General features: G+C 50.6%; 4 protein-coding genes across 4 annotated transcripts; 2 read left to right on the forward strand and 2 right to left on the reverse strand.

Annotated features, from left to right (window-relative positions):
* Positions 1-500: 500 nt before the first annotated feature.
* On the reverse strand, positions 501-3,123 carry PMZ80_008444 (uncharacterized protein; the record flags this gene model as incomplete). The annotated part of the gene is made up of 3 exons (XM_064876844.1): positions 501-1,643; positions 1,691-2,815; positions 3,112-3,123. The coding sequence occupies 3 exons, from the start codon at positions 3,121-3,123 to the stop codon at positions 501-503; spliced, it is 2,280 nt and encodes a 759-aa protein (XP_064727231.1).
* A 3,281-nt stretch (positions 3,124-6,404) lies between these two features.
* CDC25 (cell division cycle- protein) lies at positions 6,405-9,962 on the forward strand (the record flags this gene model as incomplete). Its single annotated transcript, XM_064876845.1, has 2 exons — positions 6,405-9,401; positions 9,447-9,962. The coding sequence occupies 2 exons, from the start codon at positions 6,405-6,407 to the stop codon at positions 9,960-9,962; spliced, it is 3,513 nt and encodes a 1,170-aa protein (XP_064727232.1).
* Positions 9,963-11,282: 1,320 nt separating this feature from the next.
* On the forward strand, positions 11,283-12,765 carry PMZ80_008446 (uncharacterized protein; the record flags this gene model as incomplete). The annotated part of the gene is made up of 2 exons (XM_064876846.1): positions 11,283-11,465; positions 11,521-12,765. 2 exons carry the CDS (start codon positions 11,283-11,285, stop codon positions 12,763-12,765), a joined length of 1,428 nt encoding a protein of 475 aa, XP_064727233.1.
* Positions 12,766-14,803: 2,038 nt separating this feature from the next.
* Positions 14,804-16,872, reverse strand: acl1 (ATP citrate lyase subunit 1; the record flags this gene model as incomplete). Its single annotated transcript, XM_064876847.1, has 2 exons — positions 14,804-16,640; positions 16,691-16,872. 2 exons carry the CDS (start codon positions 16,870-16,872, stop codon positions 14,804-14,806), a joined length of 2,019 nt encoding a protein of 672 aa, XP_064727234.1.
* Between the last annotated feature and the right edge of the window lie 238 nt (positions 16,873-17,110).

Raw genomic sequence — 17,110 nt, forward strand, 5'->3', positions numbered from 1 at the left:
TACAAAGCGACCGGCGCTGCACGAATCAGTGCGACCGCTCGCCGCCATGACATGTCTGTAATTTCGTAGCCAGCCCCAATGCATCGAAAAGGGACCTGCTTGATGAAAGGACTCTTTTCCTCGTCCCGTCACCCCATTTTGTAGACGCACATGGTATCCAAAAGCAAGATATTAGAAATGCTGGAAGGTAAGTAATCCAGCTCAGCTGGTCTCGTGTCGACAACCTGCTGTCGCTGAATCAAAAGTAAAGTAGAGACTCGAACAGATAATCCCCAACGCAATGCAGTAAATCGACATGTAAGCAGCGCAATCCTCCCCGATGCTCCTGAAAGTGGTCGTGTGAATCAAAGCAAATACTGTGTGCTGCTTGCTCCATTTTTCGCCATAAATCATAAAAGCATCAATCTATAGTTGTTGTTGTGGTGGTGGTGATATTGTCGTTGGTAAAGTAATAGTGCCGGATGGTGTCTGAGTAGAGATGTCGAAGGCATTCGAGGTGCTTAATATGCTGTACCAACCTCCATCATCGGTTGGCTCGGCATTGGTGCCATATCGGGAATCAATTCAGGGTTGACTTCGTCGACATAGCCAATAAGTGCTTGTGAATGTAGCTTGAAGGATTCCCCCATTGTCTTGGAGATGCCCCAAACCACGACACCACCATCGAGCATACTTCCCCATACTCTAGCCACAGTAGAGCTCAATCGTGAGCCGTTTGCATCGACAGCATCTTCATCAAATAGTCCTCGAACTTTGATGTACATTTGCATTTCTTCTTCTGTGGCTTCGATGTCGTCGTGCTCAACTCTGTACAGCCACAAGCTCAGTATGATGATGAGGTCGAGACCACATAGCGGATGCTCAACGCTCCAATTCGTGGCTGAGGTTTTGGTCACCCAATTTATGCCTTGCATTGCCACAATCTCCATGCACTCATAGCATTGTTCAATGACTCGGACCATCTCTTTGGTCCGCTTGACGCTGTCTCGGGCATTCGTCATGGCGGCGGCTATTTCGAACGAGTTGTGGTATCTAAGCGCCTCTTGTACGTCTTTGAGATCGACTTCGAGGAAAGCTCTTGTGTTGCGGTAGACAGCCATGGCGTTGAAGATAAGTGGGTGGCTCTTGTGAGGCGTGGTCAAAGGTACGACAACTGTCTCTGGCTCACAGAGGTCGAGTGATCGCTCCCAAGTCTCCAAGGCAATTCTTATCTTCCATTCGAGCACAACATCTTGCAGTGACTCGAAACTGCGTCGCAAATTCCACACTTCGAGGTAGAGTGCATTGATCATGACTCGTGTTGCGAAGGCGCTGTAGCGGCAAGTCTCGCCCTGGAAAAGACTGTCATGTGCTTCCTTTACAGTCACAATAATGGATGAGGCAAAAGTGTCTTGCCATGCATCCTCGCTTTCAGGTTCCAGATTCCATAGGCTTTCAGTTGAGGGTAGAGCCAAGGCTTCGAATTCGTTAAAACTGATCGCTGGCGTGTGATTGTATGTCATAGTCAGCATTCCAAAGAATAGGTATACAGCAAAGTAAGTTCTTCTCGATCCTTCTTCGTTGATCCATTGGGCATGAGTAGGCGGCGTCTGTCCACGTCCTTCAATTCGGAGCTTGAGTTCGTATTTGTTACCAGCCACCATCTGCATCATGTTAGCAGGTCTGTCAACGAAGCATATCTGAAACGTACGTTTGCTAGCAGACTTTTGATTGAACATGCCCACTCTAGGCCGGTAGCGCCGCCGCTCCAGCTTTCGAAGAGCATGTTCAGCAAAGTACTCTGCATCGTCCATAGAGGGCATTTGCGCGAGTCGAAGTTTTCCTTGTTCTGCAAAAATTGGTTTACGAGCTTCTTAGACCCGTTATGCAGTCTGTACGCTTGCTCGGTGTCGAAGTTGTATAAAGCACCGATGGACAGGACGGCCAACAGTAGCGCTGGCTCCGTGTGACCCGGGCGAAAAGAGACCGGGTGCAAGAACGGCAGGTGATGGTGGAAGAGGTTGAAATATGTTGACAGATAGAGGTTGACGTATGCAAGATTCGGCAGCGGAAGGTCACTGCCTAGGTAGTTAGCAATGTTCTCTCTCTCCGCTTCTGTTGACATTTGTGGCGCTCTTGGTAAAGTCAGTGCTTGGCTTGGACCAGGTGATCGTCGATAGTTTACTGGTGAGACCGGGCCAGTCATGGTCGGAAACGGCGACAAGGCACCAGGCGTCGGTGAACCAGATACTGGGAATGTGTCAGCTAGCGTTGGAAAGTTCTGGGTAGCTGATGTGCCCAGAGAATTTTGGCGTTCCATTATCGAGGGTAGGGACGACTGATGTGACTGGATGGAGCTCATATTGACGAAGGACGGCTGATCTTGCGACGACACCTCGGAGGTCAACGAGTGGGCTTTTTGCTGGGATGGATTCGACGGCATGAAGGAGTCCCAGGGTATCTGGGGTAGCGTAGAGGCACCGCTGAGGAAGTCGGAGGTCTCGAGTATAGAGCTTCGGTCGGGCGAGAAATCGGGTAGGGAGCCTTCGCCGTTGTGTAGGTGCGCATTCGCCGCTGCTGCTGCCGCTTTGTGTTGGAAGTCTGTCATCAACATGGCAGCAGTTTCGAGGTCAAGCATACCATCGCTGCTGGCCTCTATCTGCTCCAACGTGCCCTGGTCAATCGAGATGGTGGGTTTAGTAGGCACCGCCGTAGTAGAGCTCGCCGTTGAGGGCTGCTGTTGTTTGTTGTGGTTCTTCTTGCGACTCTCCGGTTGAAGTGGTTCGCCTAGATTATCTTTTGCATGTACCGTCCTGTCATGTCGTAGGAGCAAGTCCTGCGTGGGATGTCAGACTGTGTTCGTAGAGAGATTCGGGGAAGTTAGGGTGCGTACCCGACGAACGAACGTCGACTTGCATTTGCCACATTTGAACGGGCGTTCTTTAGTATCTGCAGAAATACGAGTTAGTCTTTGCCATTTCGACAGACGTGGAGGGGCATAGGCAGGGCGGGGTGCCCCTCGGAGGGGTGTGGGAGGGGTGTAAGGAGGGGATTTGAATAGGGCAAAACACTTGATGTATTCCTACTGGAACATGCACCAGCGTATCTTGCGTCAGGGAGTGGCACACTTACGCGACCTCTCATGTCTCGATCGATGTTCTGATCTACTAAACGCTCGCGCACAGTATTGACATTTGTATTTCTTTTCTGGCGCAGAAATATTCTTCCTGGGAGAAGTGTTCGTGCTCGTGGCCGCGGTCGGGGCATCGGTCGCCATCTTTTCCAACCACGGTGAACAAAGATCACAAGTCCTCCGTCCACGCACAAGCCTTTCGCTCAATTCGAATGAGATGGATTCTCGAGGTATTCGTCGTTCGCATGCTGGTTCCTCCAGAACGCGCTGTTAAGATCGCCGTTGCGGGATGAGATTATCCAATCACGTGTTTCGAACTCGTTTTGCGATAGTCACGGTTTTATGGATAATTGCTATCATTTATCGACAACAACATTGATAATTCGAGATGCGCAATATGATGAGGGATGAAGGAGGGGATGAAGGTCATCGAGGGGTGCCACGGTAGGAAATTGTTCAAGCTTGGGCTTGATTCTTGCACGCACACCCCCCAAACACAGATAGGCTTCTTTCTGGTGCCACCTGTGGCCCACTACGATTTCCCCCAGTTGCCGGCGACTGTCTTGCACTATCCCCCTATTCGACCCACGAATTTCGTTTCGACTGCTGCGCTGCCATCCTCGTCATCTAGCGCTCTTCGAGAAGATTTATCTCGCTGCTTCTACATACCCCGATACGTTTAAGGCATGTCGCTGGTCGACTGTTCTATTGGTAGCAGTTGATGGAATGTGTACCAATCGTGAACACATTCACAGGCTCTATCGATCAGCTGGTAACAGTCATGGCGAGAACAAGATTCAGCGCAGTTTCGAGGCTAGCTAGCATCAGCCTGTGGATAATCGATGAAGGTGAGGCGGGAGCCTTCATAGCTTCCCAGCCTCTCATCTTCCTGCTCTACGGTATGGGCTTTCCTCACTTGTGGATCTCGCGACGGGCCTCCTACCCTCATCACCTTGTATTGCAGCACCACGTATCTCGTACGTGATTGCGCGCGTCGCGGTCATATCTCGCCGGTCATTGCGCTTGATGGTACACATTACACTCTCGCGCGTACTGCAACAACAGCAGCCATACAGCGTTCACCATGCATTACTCGCACGACTTGATGAGGACGATTTACAGCGCTCATGGCAACGCGGATCGTGAGAGACGCGATCGTTCCTGCACTACGGGAACCCTACTGACGTGTGGACCCGCCGCGCGGGACCGGATCACTAAGGTTGTCGCTAAGACACATCCTGCCTTGGTTCCGCGAAAGCATGGATACATCACCAAATCTTAGCTTCTCATGGATTCCTGGTCGATGGCCGACCACTTTCAGAATGTTTGCTTATGGCAGGATATCATAAGACGGTAGTTGTTTACAGCGATATGACCTGACATACTACGTCGACAACCTCGCTCTCTGCTGACTGCTGAGCGCTGCTCCGGTCGGCGACTGAATCTTTTACGTGCCGGCGTGGGAAGTAACGTTCCTGCTTCGCCTCATGCCGGCCTCATGCGGCTGCGCAATGTACATAGGTATCGCGCATGTGGCGGTCAACACACCGCCGCCCTAGCTTTTGAGAACACTGTGAGCGAAAGAAGCTGCCAAGGACATGCCAAATGTCCTCACCTTTTATCGAGTCCAGACAGCTTGCGAGGTCGTCGGTAGCTTTGCCTTTGATCAGTGGGAGAGCTCAAGGTAAACCCTCGGCATGGGCCTCTGGTAACATCCATTTCCCGACTTGCCGGTTCACGCTGTTAGGGCCGACGGCTCCTATTACCCGCGAGGACTGAGGCTTTCTAGCTTCTCCATCGTGATCCACTACGTCTTCTACATAACGTTTCGAGGACCACGAGTGAGCAACATACAAGTTCTTGGGTAATACTTTGCGAAGACCAGAGGCAAAGGAGGGCCACAGGCATGACAGCATTTTCTAGCTTCTCACGGTGGCCGTTGTGTGAAGACAATATGCCAAATTGACAAGTTCTGTTGGCGAGCCTGCCAGTAAATCCGGGGGACTCCGGTATCACTCTTGAGTGTTTTGGAACGAGCGACCTCTGAAGCGAATCTAATAATCACATCAGCCTCGACGTAGGAGACCATAGCTGAACATATCCCTCTTCGTGTTCAATTCCGCATTCTGGGAGCACTCCATTGTATATTGACATCCTGCTGACGCAGCAGATATCTCGCACACATACCCCAAAGGCCTTACATCAAAGCTGCTTCAGCTACCTCAGCTACCGTGGTTTTGGATGTCTTCAAACGAGAGAACCTCCTAGCTCGTGAATGCAGTTCCTCCGAGCCCTGCAGTCGAGATTTAGCTGTCTAGCAGGCAAGAGCTGTAAGGAACGTGATCAAAAGACTCCTGTGAAAGAAATTAAGAAGAAGATCCGCACAAAAACCAACACTCTTATTTACTTCGACAGAGACGGTTGTTGGCCATGTCTCAGGGAGCATGTTGGCACCTCTTACTGTAAAGAGCACTTGTTGGAGAAGTGAGGGTAACATCGAGCTTGATGCAGGAACTTGCGGCCGCTCAGAAATATCGGATGTCTGCCTCGGGAGCACGCCACCCTTCATCAATGATATGTACCTGCTGTTATTCTTAATTTTCTCTGTTTGTGGCTCCGTTGCTCTTGCCCTTGCCCAGTCTTCACCCTCGGAAGTTGCGAGTACTCCGTATACGAAAGCTTTGACAGGACTGTCACGACGCGACCTTGACACGAATATGTTCGTCTTCAATCATAATGTTCCTGCGAAGATAAATTCCAAAATGCTATAGGTGACTTCAGACATCTTAGACACAAAACGATTCGCTCATCCTACTCTGTTCTTATTGGGTCAATGTCAGCTGCACCTTCACGCTACTGCACTCAGCCAGTCCATCTTTGCCTTTTCCGTATCGATTCATTCCATTCAGAATATACTCATCGACTCTCACGGCGCTTAAGCATAGTCTGATTCAGCGACCAGACACGTTCAAAGCAGGAAGATTTACCTACGCAGCGTGCAAATGTCTTGGGAATAATACCCCTCAGTGCCCTCCCGGCGCCTAATCCCTGTGCCGCTTCTGGGCTCCGGCATTGACAGCCACTCTCGCTACGCATTCGTCCTACTACCAGATACTTCGCGAGCATGGCTCATCTTTAAGTGGACTTCCCAGGTGACATTTTCTGCGTCGCATTATTATTGCTTTCACGGACACGGTCAAACTATGCGCTTCCTGATCTCACTGGTGAAACACCATATTTCTCAGGGTGGACCACCGTTCAAAGCACCCTGTCAGTGCCTCGTCTGATCAACATGTCCGCAGGCTGGAGGGACCGGATGACCCATCGACAGGCCTTCAAGGGCCCAACTCTCGCTGCCGCATTCACATACAATGAGATGGATAATGTCCCGCGATCACAGACCTCTCCCTCCTACGCCGGCGTACACACTCTCTCACCGCGACGGCGTGCTGCCCAGGTTGCTGGCATGAATGGCTACAACGCAAGCACCGATCTTCCCCCTCCTCTATACGTTCGAGCACTCTATAACTATGAGGCTGATGATCCAACCAGCCTGAGTTTTAGACAAGGAGACATAATACAGGTCATCACACAATTAGAGAGTGGGTGGTGGGATGGCATAATCGCAGATGTTCGCGGCTGGTTCCCGAGCAACTACTGTGCTGTCATTGACCCCGACGATCCCGACGACTTGAACAGGAACGACGAAAGCGAGCTGAGCGAGCAGTCTGGGACAGAGGAAGAATATGAAGAAGAAGACGATTCAGACGCCCACACACAAGATGACGATTCAGATCTGCCAATCGAAGGCGCTGAAACGCATGGCCGTGACGAGGCATCTGGGTTTTGGATACCCCAAGCAACACCCGATGGTCGATTGTTCTACTTCAATACTCGTACTGGTGTATCGTCGATGGAACTGCCCCTTGAGACCCCATCTGCGAACGACGACGGGCCGCCTGATTCGAGCAATTTCCACATCCCTGCTCAGACACGACCCCCACCAGAGATGATGGCTGGAGGGTACCATCATGAGGAAGACTACGACGCCTCATCCTCCGAGCTCGAGAACGAGAGATCCCGGAGAGCTAAGAAATCTAGCATCAGTTCTTCCCACATCGGGACCACGATGGCGCCTATTGGTACTACGTCAACCTCGTTTTCTGTGCCACTGAACGGTCACGTCAGTAATTCGGGCATGCCGCGCCATTTCACAGACGAGGCTATAAGTTCAGCTCCAACTTGGGAGAGCCTGGTAGACAACATGCGTACAGCAGTAGATTCGTACAGGGCTGCCGTTCATCGGAACGATAGAGCAGAATACGTCAGGAAAGCGGAAGATATCTCTGATTACCTGAGGATGCTTCTGGCAGCAGGCTCTGGAACAACAGACAACCACTCTGGCAATCCCTCAATAATTTCTACCAACAAAGCACTATACCCTCATTTTCGTGAAATGATGTCAAAGTTTTCGAAGCTCGTACTATCCTCCCACATCGCCGCAGCAGATTGGCCAGGTCCAGAAAGTGGTGCAAAATGCTTGCAGGAAGCAGATGGTGTTATGCACGGCGTGTATGGCTATGTTGAAGTAGCTAGACAGCAGAGAGGCGAGGCCATACCTCGACTAGTCCCAGGGTTCGTATCTGGCAGCTTGACAGGTGGAAATTGGCATGACAATAACATTGACAGCCATTTCATGGCAGATGGGAATTCTTTCATTGACCAAAATGATGATGAAAGCCGGACGAAGCAATTCACTCCTCTGGATAAGTTGTCTTTACAGAAGATTGAGCAAGCTCGCCTTGTTGTGCTAAGCAATATTCGACGACTAGAGGATCAACTGCACTACAGCGAGAAGATCGTCACGCCGATCCGACAAGCAGAGATTGGAGACAGCATCTGCATAAGTTGCGGCACATTGATAGAGCACTTCAGGTCATGGATAGCTTTGATTGAGTCACTCGACCTTGCTCCCCTTGGCAGCGTCTTTCAGAAGCCTAATCTGTTGGAGTTCAGCACGCAGAAGCAAAGAGTCTATGATCTGGTCGGCGAGCTGATTGCCGTATGTCAAGCTACAACAGCGCCTTTGCCTGATGAATGGGCTGAGGTTAGAGGAGAATCTCTTGACACAAGACTGGCTGCCGTCCGAGCTGTTTGTAAGCAGCTCAATGAGCACATCTCGCAGGTTAACTATGCGGTCCAGCTTCTTGAAAGTGAATTATCCACAGCTCCCGGAGCAGGAGGCAGAAGAGAGCACAGGATGACAGCCCCAACCGATACTCTCCAAAGCAATGTCCAACGCCTGAAAGAGCGACCCCAGTTAGGTGATATCGGACAATCAATTTCGTATACTGTCGGGCAAGATCCAGCTGATATCAAAAGAAACCCAAAGAAAGACAAAGCGACAGCATTTTTCGGAGCTGTACCACCAGGTGCATTCGGCGAAGAAAATGAGCAAGGCCAAGTTGGCGACGACAGGCCTTGGTTCTTGCAAATGGAGCACGAGCACGAAGTCCATCGAGACATGAGAACAAACCCGCCACAGGTGAAGAGCGGTACTCTTGCAGGTCTAGTGGAACAACTCACAAGGCATGATCGGCCAGATCCAACCTTCAACGCCACTTTCCTCTTGACATACAGGTCATTCATCAGTGCGGCTGAACTGTTTCAGTTTCTCGTTCGGCGGTTCAACACGCAACCGCCACCAGCTCTGAACAGAGATGAAATGCTGTTGTGGGAAGAGCAAAAACAAAAGCCAGTTAGATTTAGAGTGGTCAACATCCTCAAAACCTGGATCGAACAGTATTGGATGGAAAGCAATGATGCGGAAAGCTTGCAACTGCTCGAACGAATCAATGGCTTTGCGAGAAATACTGTTACAAATGCAAAGATTCCAGGCGGGGCTCCGCTCGCCACGGTCATCGAACAACGCATGAAAGGACAAGACACGTCGGCGAAGAAACTCGTATTGACATTGACAGGGAATTGCCCGACACCAATCCTTCCGAAAAATATGAAGAAGATAAAGTTCGACACAATTGATGCATTAGAATTTGCCAGGCAGCTTACGATTGTCGAATCAAGACTATACGGCAAGATCAAGCCAGTGGAATGCCTAGAAAAGATCTGGGAAAAGAAAGACGATGACACCGGAGGCCGGGCGCCGAATGTTCGAGCATTGATCCTGCATTCAAATCAAGTGACCAACTGCGTCGCTGAAATGATTTTGAACAACACTGAGGTCAAGAAAAGAGTGAATATTGTGAAGGCATTTGTCAATATTGCCGATGTAAGTTGCGAGCACTTTTACTGGAAGCATGCTAATTTTGAACAGAAATGTCGAACACTGAACAACTTCTCTTCGTTGACTGCAATTGTCTCAGCCCTCGGTACAGCTCCAATCCTTCGTTTGAATCGAACATGGGCGCAATTGCCGAAACAGACAAAGATGCTTCTGGAAAGCATGAGGACACTCATTGCGAGCACGAAAAATTTCAGCCAATACCGAGAAGCACTACGCGAGGCACAACCTCCTTGCATCCCCTTCCTCGGAGTCTACCTCACTGACCTCACCTTCATCGAAGATGGAATAGCGTCCGTGGTCAGAAACACGGAGTTGATCAATTTCACGAAAAGAACGAAGACAGCTGAAGTTATTCGAGACATTCAGCAATACCAGAACGTGCCATACAATCTCACTGAGGTCCCAGAGGTCAGGGACTGGATCCTTGACAACATGCGGCAAGCATCTGACGTGCACGAGATGTACAACAAGAGTTTACAGATTGAGCCGCGAGAACGAGAAGAGGAAAAGATCGCACGATTGCTATCTGAATCCGGATTCTTGTAAGCAAGAGCATCAATTGGGTACTGGCCATAAGTGCAAGCATTTCTGAGGCTACACCAATCTTTAACCTTCTGAATTAGATATTGGAATTCGCGTTTTGTGGCCAGAACAGGAACCACCTTCTGTTTTCTGGCAACCTTCTGGCTGGCACAAAAGGTCTAGCGAAGTATGATTGATGCAGTAATGGGCCAATTATTTATGAGAGTTAAGGGTATGTTTGAAAGGTAGGACGAAACTTATGCACTCAATCAATCGCATGATAACTATTGAATCCTGCACCATGCTTGAGCAACTCAAGAGGAATTCAAAGACAAGCGCTACATTCAGTTGCTAGTTGATGCAAGTGTCTTGATCACGCGACAAAAGTGCACGACTTGTAAAGGACGGTCATTCCATCTATGTGGGATGAGCAGTTGCTATCAAAATGTTTGCAACCGGGATGGTCGATCATGGAGAACTCAGACTGCTCGCCAAGCCAAGCAAGCACGGCTGACATGGGTATACCAGCTTGACCAGGTTCGTATGGTACGTGCACCTACTTCGACCACCTACGCCGCACGAATGATGTGTGGTAGCACGGGACCTGCTTTCAATCTTCCACTTTTAGACGGCACCCCGGGTGCACACTCATGCATGTCTTCCATGCATGTAACCGTTGGCCATGGCTGTCAAAATACACATGGCTCTACACGCCTCGAGTCAACGAATACACGCAGATCAATATTCCTTGACCACTCCCTACCCGAAGCCATACGTCAAGCCATCTCATCTTGAATTGGCCTGCAATGCATGACGGACATTGAAAACTGGACACCTTCGTTTTCCGGACTTGCAAACACCATCAGCGCCGCTGTTTTGCCCCAGGTCTCAAGAATACATCCTGTTCTCGCTGGCCCCGAGCACCTCGATCATATCGTGGTGGCTCCCCTGATCATAGAATCTTGGACATCCTGTGGACTTTGGATCCTGATCGTCAATTTACTAACTGTCTCTGTTAATCTTGGCTGGTTGGCGCCTTACCTCCGTATACACGCCATCTTATGCTGCAGCTGAGCCGGGGCACAATTTCGTGATTGCTACGAATACATGAATGCTCCTACTCCTCCTCACTCTCGTCTCCAGCCGTTCCACTGCCGTCCTCCCGAGACGACTCATCAGTGATGACTACTGGCATAGCAACCAGGACAAAGGACTTATGAGGTAGAGCATCGCTGCTCCCTGCTTGCTTCTGACATTCCGTCTAGCACTGAGACGCGCTTCAAGGTAGCACCTTCCACGATTGTGACACTCCCGAAACATCTGGTCGCAACTTCCTCTCACAAGATGGCCTATGACGACTCTGGCCGGCAAGACCGCACTTATGGCAATAACGGCCCCGGAGCAACTCTCAACACAACCTCCATCATTGGAATTGTAGTAGGCTTGCTGCTGATCATTAATCGCCTCTACTGGAGATGGGTCAAAGGAACTCCTGGGATAGACGACCTCATCATCGTGTTTGCATGGGTAAGTCAAACTAGCCGACAAGCACAGTCTGACCTCTACTAAGACATCATAACAGCTCGCTCTTCTTGCGCTAGGTGTTGTGACCTATGTTGCGGTCGACTATGGTTATGGTCGAAAGTCAATCACCTTGACACGAGCGGAAGCATCAGATGCAGTTCGAGTAAGTACAGGCCCCAAGAAGACTGCCCTTGACGTGCGTGGAGCGCTCCTGACTCGGTCTGTTTCACAGATGTTCTACCTCTACCAGATCTTCTACAAACTTTCACTTAACCTCTCCAAACTGTCGATCCTAACACTCTATCTTCGAGTATTCGACACAAAAGACTGGTTCGGCAAGATTACCAAATTCCTCATTTTCCTAGTCATAAGCTATACGACCTCGATCATTGTAGCAAACGTTTTCATTTGCGCCCCAATCTCAACATATTGGAACACTACCCTACCCGAGGACGCATCACGAAAAGGCGCCAGGTGCATCAATATTCTTGGCTACTGGTACGCTTCTTCACTCTACAACATCCTCAGCGAAGCACTCATGCTCTTCTCCGTGCTTGCCCGCATTTGGACATTACCCAGCCATTCACAACCACCCATCCTACAGTTTCGACAAAAGATCAATCTAACCATTGTCCTGGGCCTTGGATTTTTTACGCTGTTAACATCGATTTTGCGCGTTACTACACTCGACCAAGCAGCGCAACAAGCCGACAAAACAGGTGGAACCCTCACAAGCACGATATGGTCCAGTGTTGAAACTTGTCTCGGCCTCGCAGTAGCCAATCTCCCCATGATGCGACAACTACTTCGCTGGCGAGGCTGGTCCTGCGGCCGTTGGTTCAGCAGTACAGCTGGGAAGAGCCGGGGCGAACATTCAAGGCGGCGGTCCGAGCACACGCCTGCGCCGCAACATGGCTCGGGCACCAATTCGCGGCGACCCACTGTGCCGCACATATCTGCTAGCCAGATACACATGCAGCGAGACTTCCAATGCGAAGTGGTCACCTCTGACGACGGAAGCATCGAGGACGTCGAAGCCCAGCCATTTCGACACGTCGAATTCCGAACGAGGCCGTCCTCGGGATGTACTTCGCCGGCCAAGAGCTTCAAGAACGGACTGATAAGCAGCACCGAGATCAGCGGTGGATCAATCGCACCCAGCATTGCGTCTACGTTGAGGTCACCGACTGAGTCGATGCCTATGGTACGCATCTCTACTGAACCAAGCACGACTAGTTTGCACAGTGCTGTTATGCAGCCTATGGTTCAGGCACACGTTAAAGGAGGGAGGGATTCGCGGTGATCGTTGCGGCGTCCTTGTTACATCTCTGTTTGTGGGTTCTGGGAGCACGAATAGGCGCATGAGTAGGAGCATCAACTCATGGTAACGGAGCAAAGTCTGATGGATACCACATAGTGCAATGGCATACAGTCGATCATGCACGCCACTTCTCCAGATCGTGCGCTTATCGCCCGCTACAACCTCCTTGCCTTGCTCCTCGACCTATCTACGACCCATCGATCTGGTAAGGCGGCACCGCAGCGAGCGCATGAACCGCCCTGCTAGCTCAAGCTCCTACCTTCACGACCTGTTTCTACCCGACAATCTGGTAAAGGTGGCACTACAAGCGCAGCCCAGTCGATCACACACTTCGCTCGACTCAGACAAGCGAATGCCTCCTTGCTGGGTCTCACCAGCCTCCCGAGCTCTCCGTCAAAGGGCTCGGTGATCTGCGAGCGGCACCACAGACATTACATGGAATGGTACGTACCATTGGAGGACGGTCGATCGTGCGCGCCGCTCCACCACTATAGCGAGCCCTTACTTGCTTGTCTCATCTGTTTACGACCCAAGAGCTTGATACATGTGGCACTGCAGAATGCCATGCACATCGCGGACCTCTCCATCGCACTGACTGAGCATATGGAGGAGCTTGATCGAGCACATAGCACACGGGAAGCTGGGCTATACACGCCCCTTGCCTCCTCACCCAATACCGCTTCCGGCCAAGAATTTGGGAGCGTAGCGCTGCACGAACAACCCGTCGTCCGGCCTCGTTGCACTCGAGAAATAGATACATGCCGCATCGCGCGGACACGATTGGCGACTTCTGAGGTGAACGCGATCGAGCATTGCAGATCTCAACGTGGCACACTGAACACACGCGGTGAGTCCCGTCAGCTTGAACTTTGCTGCTGCAACTCCCGGACATCGCCGCCGAGTGCCCCGTCGCGAAGCACAGGTGCCCGGCGATGGCCGCGTCAAATCTAGCACGCAATATGCGGTACCTTAGGTTAAGCAAAAGCTGCATCCTTGGTGACCTTGTACGCTGCTTCAGATAGTATATGCTTGCGGTGGATGACAGGGAAGCGTACAATATCCTAGGTACGAAGTGTGGTGCAATATTACATTACTTGAAGGTGAAAAGGGGGTGATGTGCGATGGTGTTTGTGGTTCCGCATGAATTTATTCGAATATCAAATTGACGGACTGAGCGAGTACATCGCTTCTAACACTGGTTGTGACCCTGACTCAATCAATGCCTTGCTACTAGATAAGCATGGGTCTACCTGTACCCTCTGCAGCTTCAAGGACAACCAAACGTTGAATTGACGGTCGTCGGAAGTTCGAATGAGATATATAAGAACGAGACAATAACAAACAATGAACATGTATGCGTCTAGTTCGAACCATCCGCTTTGCCAACACCAACTCCGCCGTCCTAGACCGATCCTACCCAGGCAAGAAGCACTGCTCTTAATAAAGTCGTAATGTTAATTCCTCGCAAGTCAGCGTACGAACACGCATGCCCGAATTTATCCTCAACTTCCATCTGACCTAAATCCAAGATATCGACCCATCATGATTGTACTTTTGCAACTCGAACACGCGGACAGCAACAGCACGCTATCGCCTGACAGACCTGTCAAGTAAACTCATTGACATATGCAACACTCCGAAGTAGCATAGCATGACATGAGGCGAGGTCGTTGACATGGACGGAAGTCTTGGCTGGGGAGCAGGTAGTATCCGCCCTGGAGGCAATGAACAATTGTTTTCGAACATTCATTAGCATCTACACGGTCGGTCTTCCTAGTCTATATCATCGAGATGTCGAGCACCTCTTCTCACTCATATCATCCTCATCATCGTGACATGCTTCAACCGTTGCTCGAATAAAAGCAGAACTCGAAGCTGAAACAGTATCGTCCTAGCTGGAAATAGTCAAGACCTGTATTTTGTCCACCACATTGCCCGCTCAATCAGAACGCCGTGCCATCAATCCATCCGTGACGAAATCATGCAAACGTATCGAAGCCAAGTAAACTGCTTGAATAGCTTACATGCTGACCTCAACACGACCCTCGTTACCTGGACCGCCCTTAGCCAATGTTGGTAGAAGGTAGGTGATATCATCCCAAGGATGCCTGTAGAGACCGGTGCGCAGTCTCTTCTGATCGAGGTAATGAGCAATAAGACCGATGGATCGGCCGAGAACGAAAAGACCGTTGAGGACACCCATTCTGAGGTAGTCCTCAGCTTCTTCGGGTGAGAAGGCACCGCAGTTTCTCATCAGGTCAACGAAGCAGACAGCAATGCAGCCATCGACGTTCAGGATCAGGTTATCCTTTTTTGAGGTGGTGACTGTCTCGACAGCAAGAGCATAGTCGAGCATCTTGTGAGAGGCGAAGTTCTTCTGAACGAACTCCTTGACAAGCTCGACACGCAGATCCGGGTTGTTTCGCGACTTGATTCTGTGACCAATACCTGGGATGAGCTTGTTCTCCTTTCGCATTGTGTCGACGAACTCTCTGGGGCTCATGCCCTTGTCGAAGGCCTTGGTGAACTCCTCAGCGGCACCATCAAGAGCACCACCAAATCGGGTACCGATGGTCAGAAGACCAGCCACCAGAGATGAGATTAGATCTTTGCCGGCACGAGTGGTAATGATTGTGTTCATGGCACCAGACACAGCTGGACCGTGATCGGCCGTCAACATGAGGACCATCTCCAAGAATCTGCTGGCATAGATTGGCAGTCTCCTTCGGAACCATAGGAGAGACATGACACCACCAATTCCGATTTCCTCTCTGAAGACATCTGAGATTGGCATACCGGCGTAGAGCAATTCTTGACCTCTGTCGTCGGAGATGGTGGAGATAAAGGCGGCCGGCTTTCGGATGAGGCCAAGCTCCTGCGCCCATGAATAGTCCATGGGAATCTTTGGGACAATTGGCTCCGCATTTGGCTTGATTGTGCCATTCTTGACAAGCTTCTCGTAGACAGACTTCAGCACAGACGGCATGTCCTCGAAGGTGTCTGGGACGTAGAAACCGGCCTCTTTCATGGACTTGTTCTTGACAACAGCAGTTTCGAGCTGGGAGTTGGCAGATGCACCTGCGTGACCAAACTGGACTTCAGTCTTGAACATGCTTGCGCAGGTACCAATAGCCCATGCAACGATTGGTTTTGTGATCTGGCCGTTCTTGACGGCTTCAATGACGCGGTACTCCTCAACACCACCGACTTCACCGAGCAGAAGCAAGATTTTGCATTCCGGGTCGGCTTGGTATCTGAGCAAGTGGTCGATGAAAGTTGTTCCTGGGTATCTATCACCACCAATGGCAATACCCTCGTACACACCATCGGTGTTGTTTGCAACAATGTTATTCAGCTCGTTGGACATACCGCCAGACTTGGAGACGTATCCGACTGAGCCCTTCCGGTAAAGCTTGGAGGCCACAATGTTGTCCATCATACCACCGGTGTTGCCAATCTTGAACGCACCAGGTTTGATGCCGCCCACAGTTGCGGGACCGATGATCTCAATTCCCTTCTCTTGCGCAAGTACCATGATTTCTCTTGCTCGTCGCTCGGGCACACCTTCAGCGATGATGGCGATTGATCGTATTTGTGGGACATTCATTAGCTCCATGGTAGAGGAGTAGACCGATCGAGAAGAAGCAAAGTTGACGACTGTGTCGACTTCAGGGTGCTTCTCGAAGGCCTTGTCTACTGACTGGTAGACGGGCAACAGAGTCTCGGAAGTACCCCAGTACATCTTGCTGACGAACTGGCCACCGAATGTGTAGATGATACCCGCTACGGATGGTGTTGTTCGCTTGCAGATGAAGTCGAAGTCGAGCATACCCTGGACAGCCTTGGGCTGCATGCCGCTGTCTCTCTGTCAGCTCTTTCCTCACGATGTTCCTCGTGATGTCCTTACTATACGAAGCATCTCGTCTTGTTGTGGAAAAGAGCGTGTTGCATCGGGCTCAGTGCCCTCGAAGGAGCCTCGAATCTGCGGATGTTGTCGTTGGCCGACATTGGCACTTCAGAGTCTGGTGTGCTTGTGCCATTGACGTTGATTTTTGGTGCACCATTGCTAAGAGGCGCTGGTCCGTCCATGTTGGATATGCTCTGGTCGTATCCTGCAAGTCCCGTCTCGTATTAGTCTACTACTTCAGAACAAAGAGCAGTGTCGGTGTAGGACTTGGGATGAAGAAGGATGTCAGCTTTCGAGGACACTTACAATTCAAAGGTTCGGACTATTGAGAAGAAGATGCTTCGGAGACAGAGGTGGTGAATGCTCTGAAGCAAAAGTGAGAGTCGTTGGAAGTATGTCTTTCGGGCAGAGACTGCTTGC

The sequence above is a fragment of the Knufia obscura genome, assembly GCF_036327395.1.
Source record: "Knufia obscura strain CCFEE 5817 isolate CBS 148926 chromosome Unknown scaffold_11, whole genome shotgun sequence".
Classification (NCBI taxonomy): Eukaryota; Fungi; Ascomycota; class Eurotiomycetes; order Chaetothyriales; family Trichomeriaceae; genus Knufia; species Knufia obscura.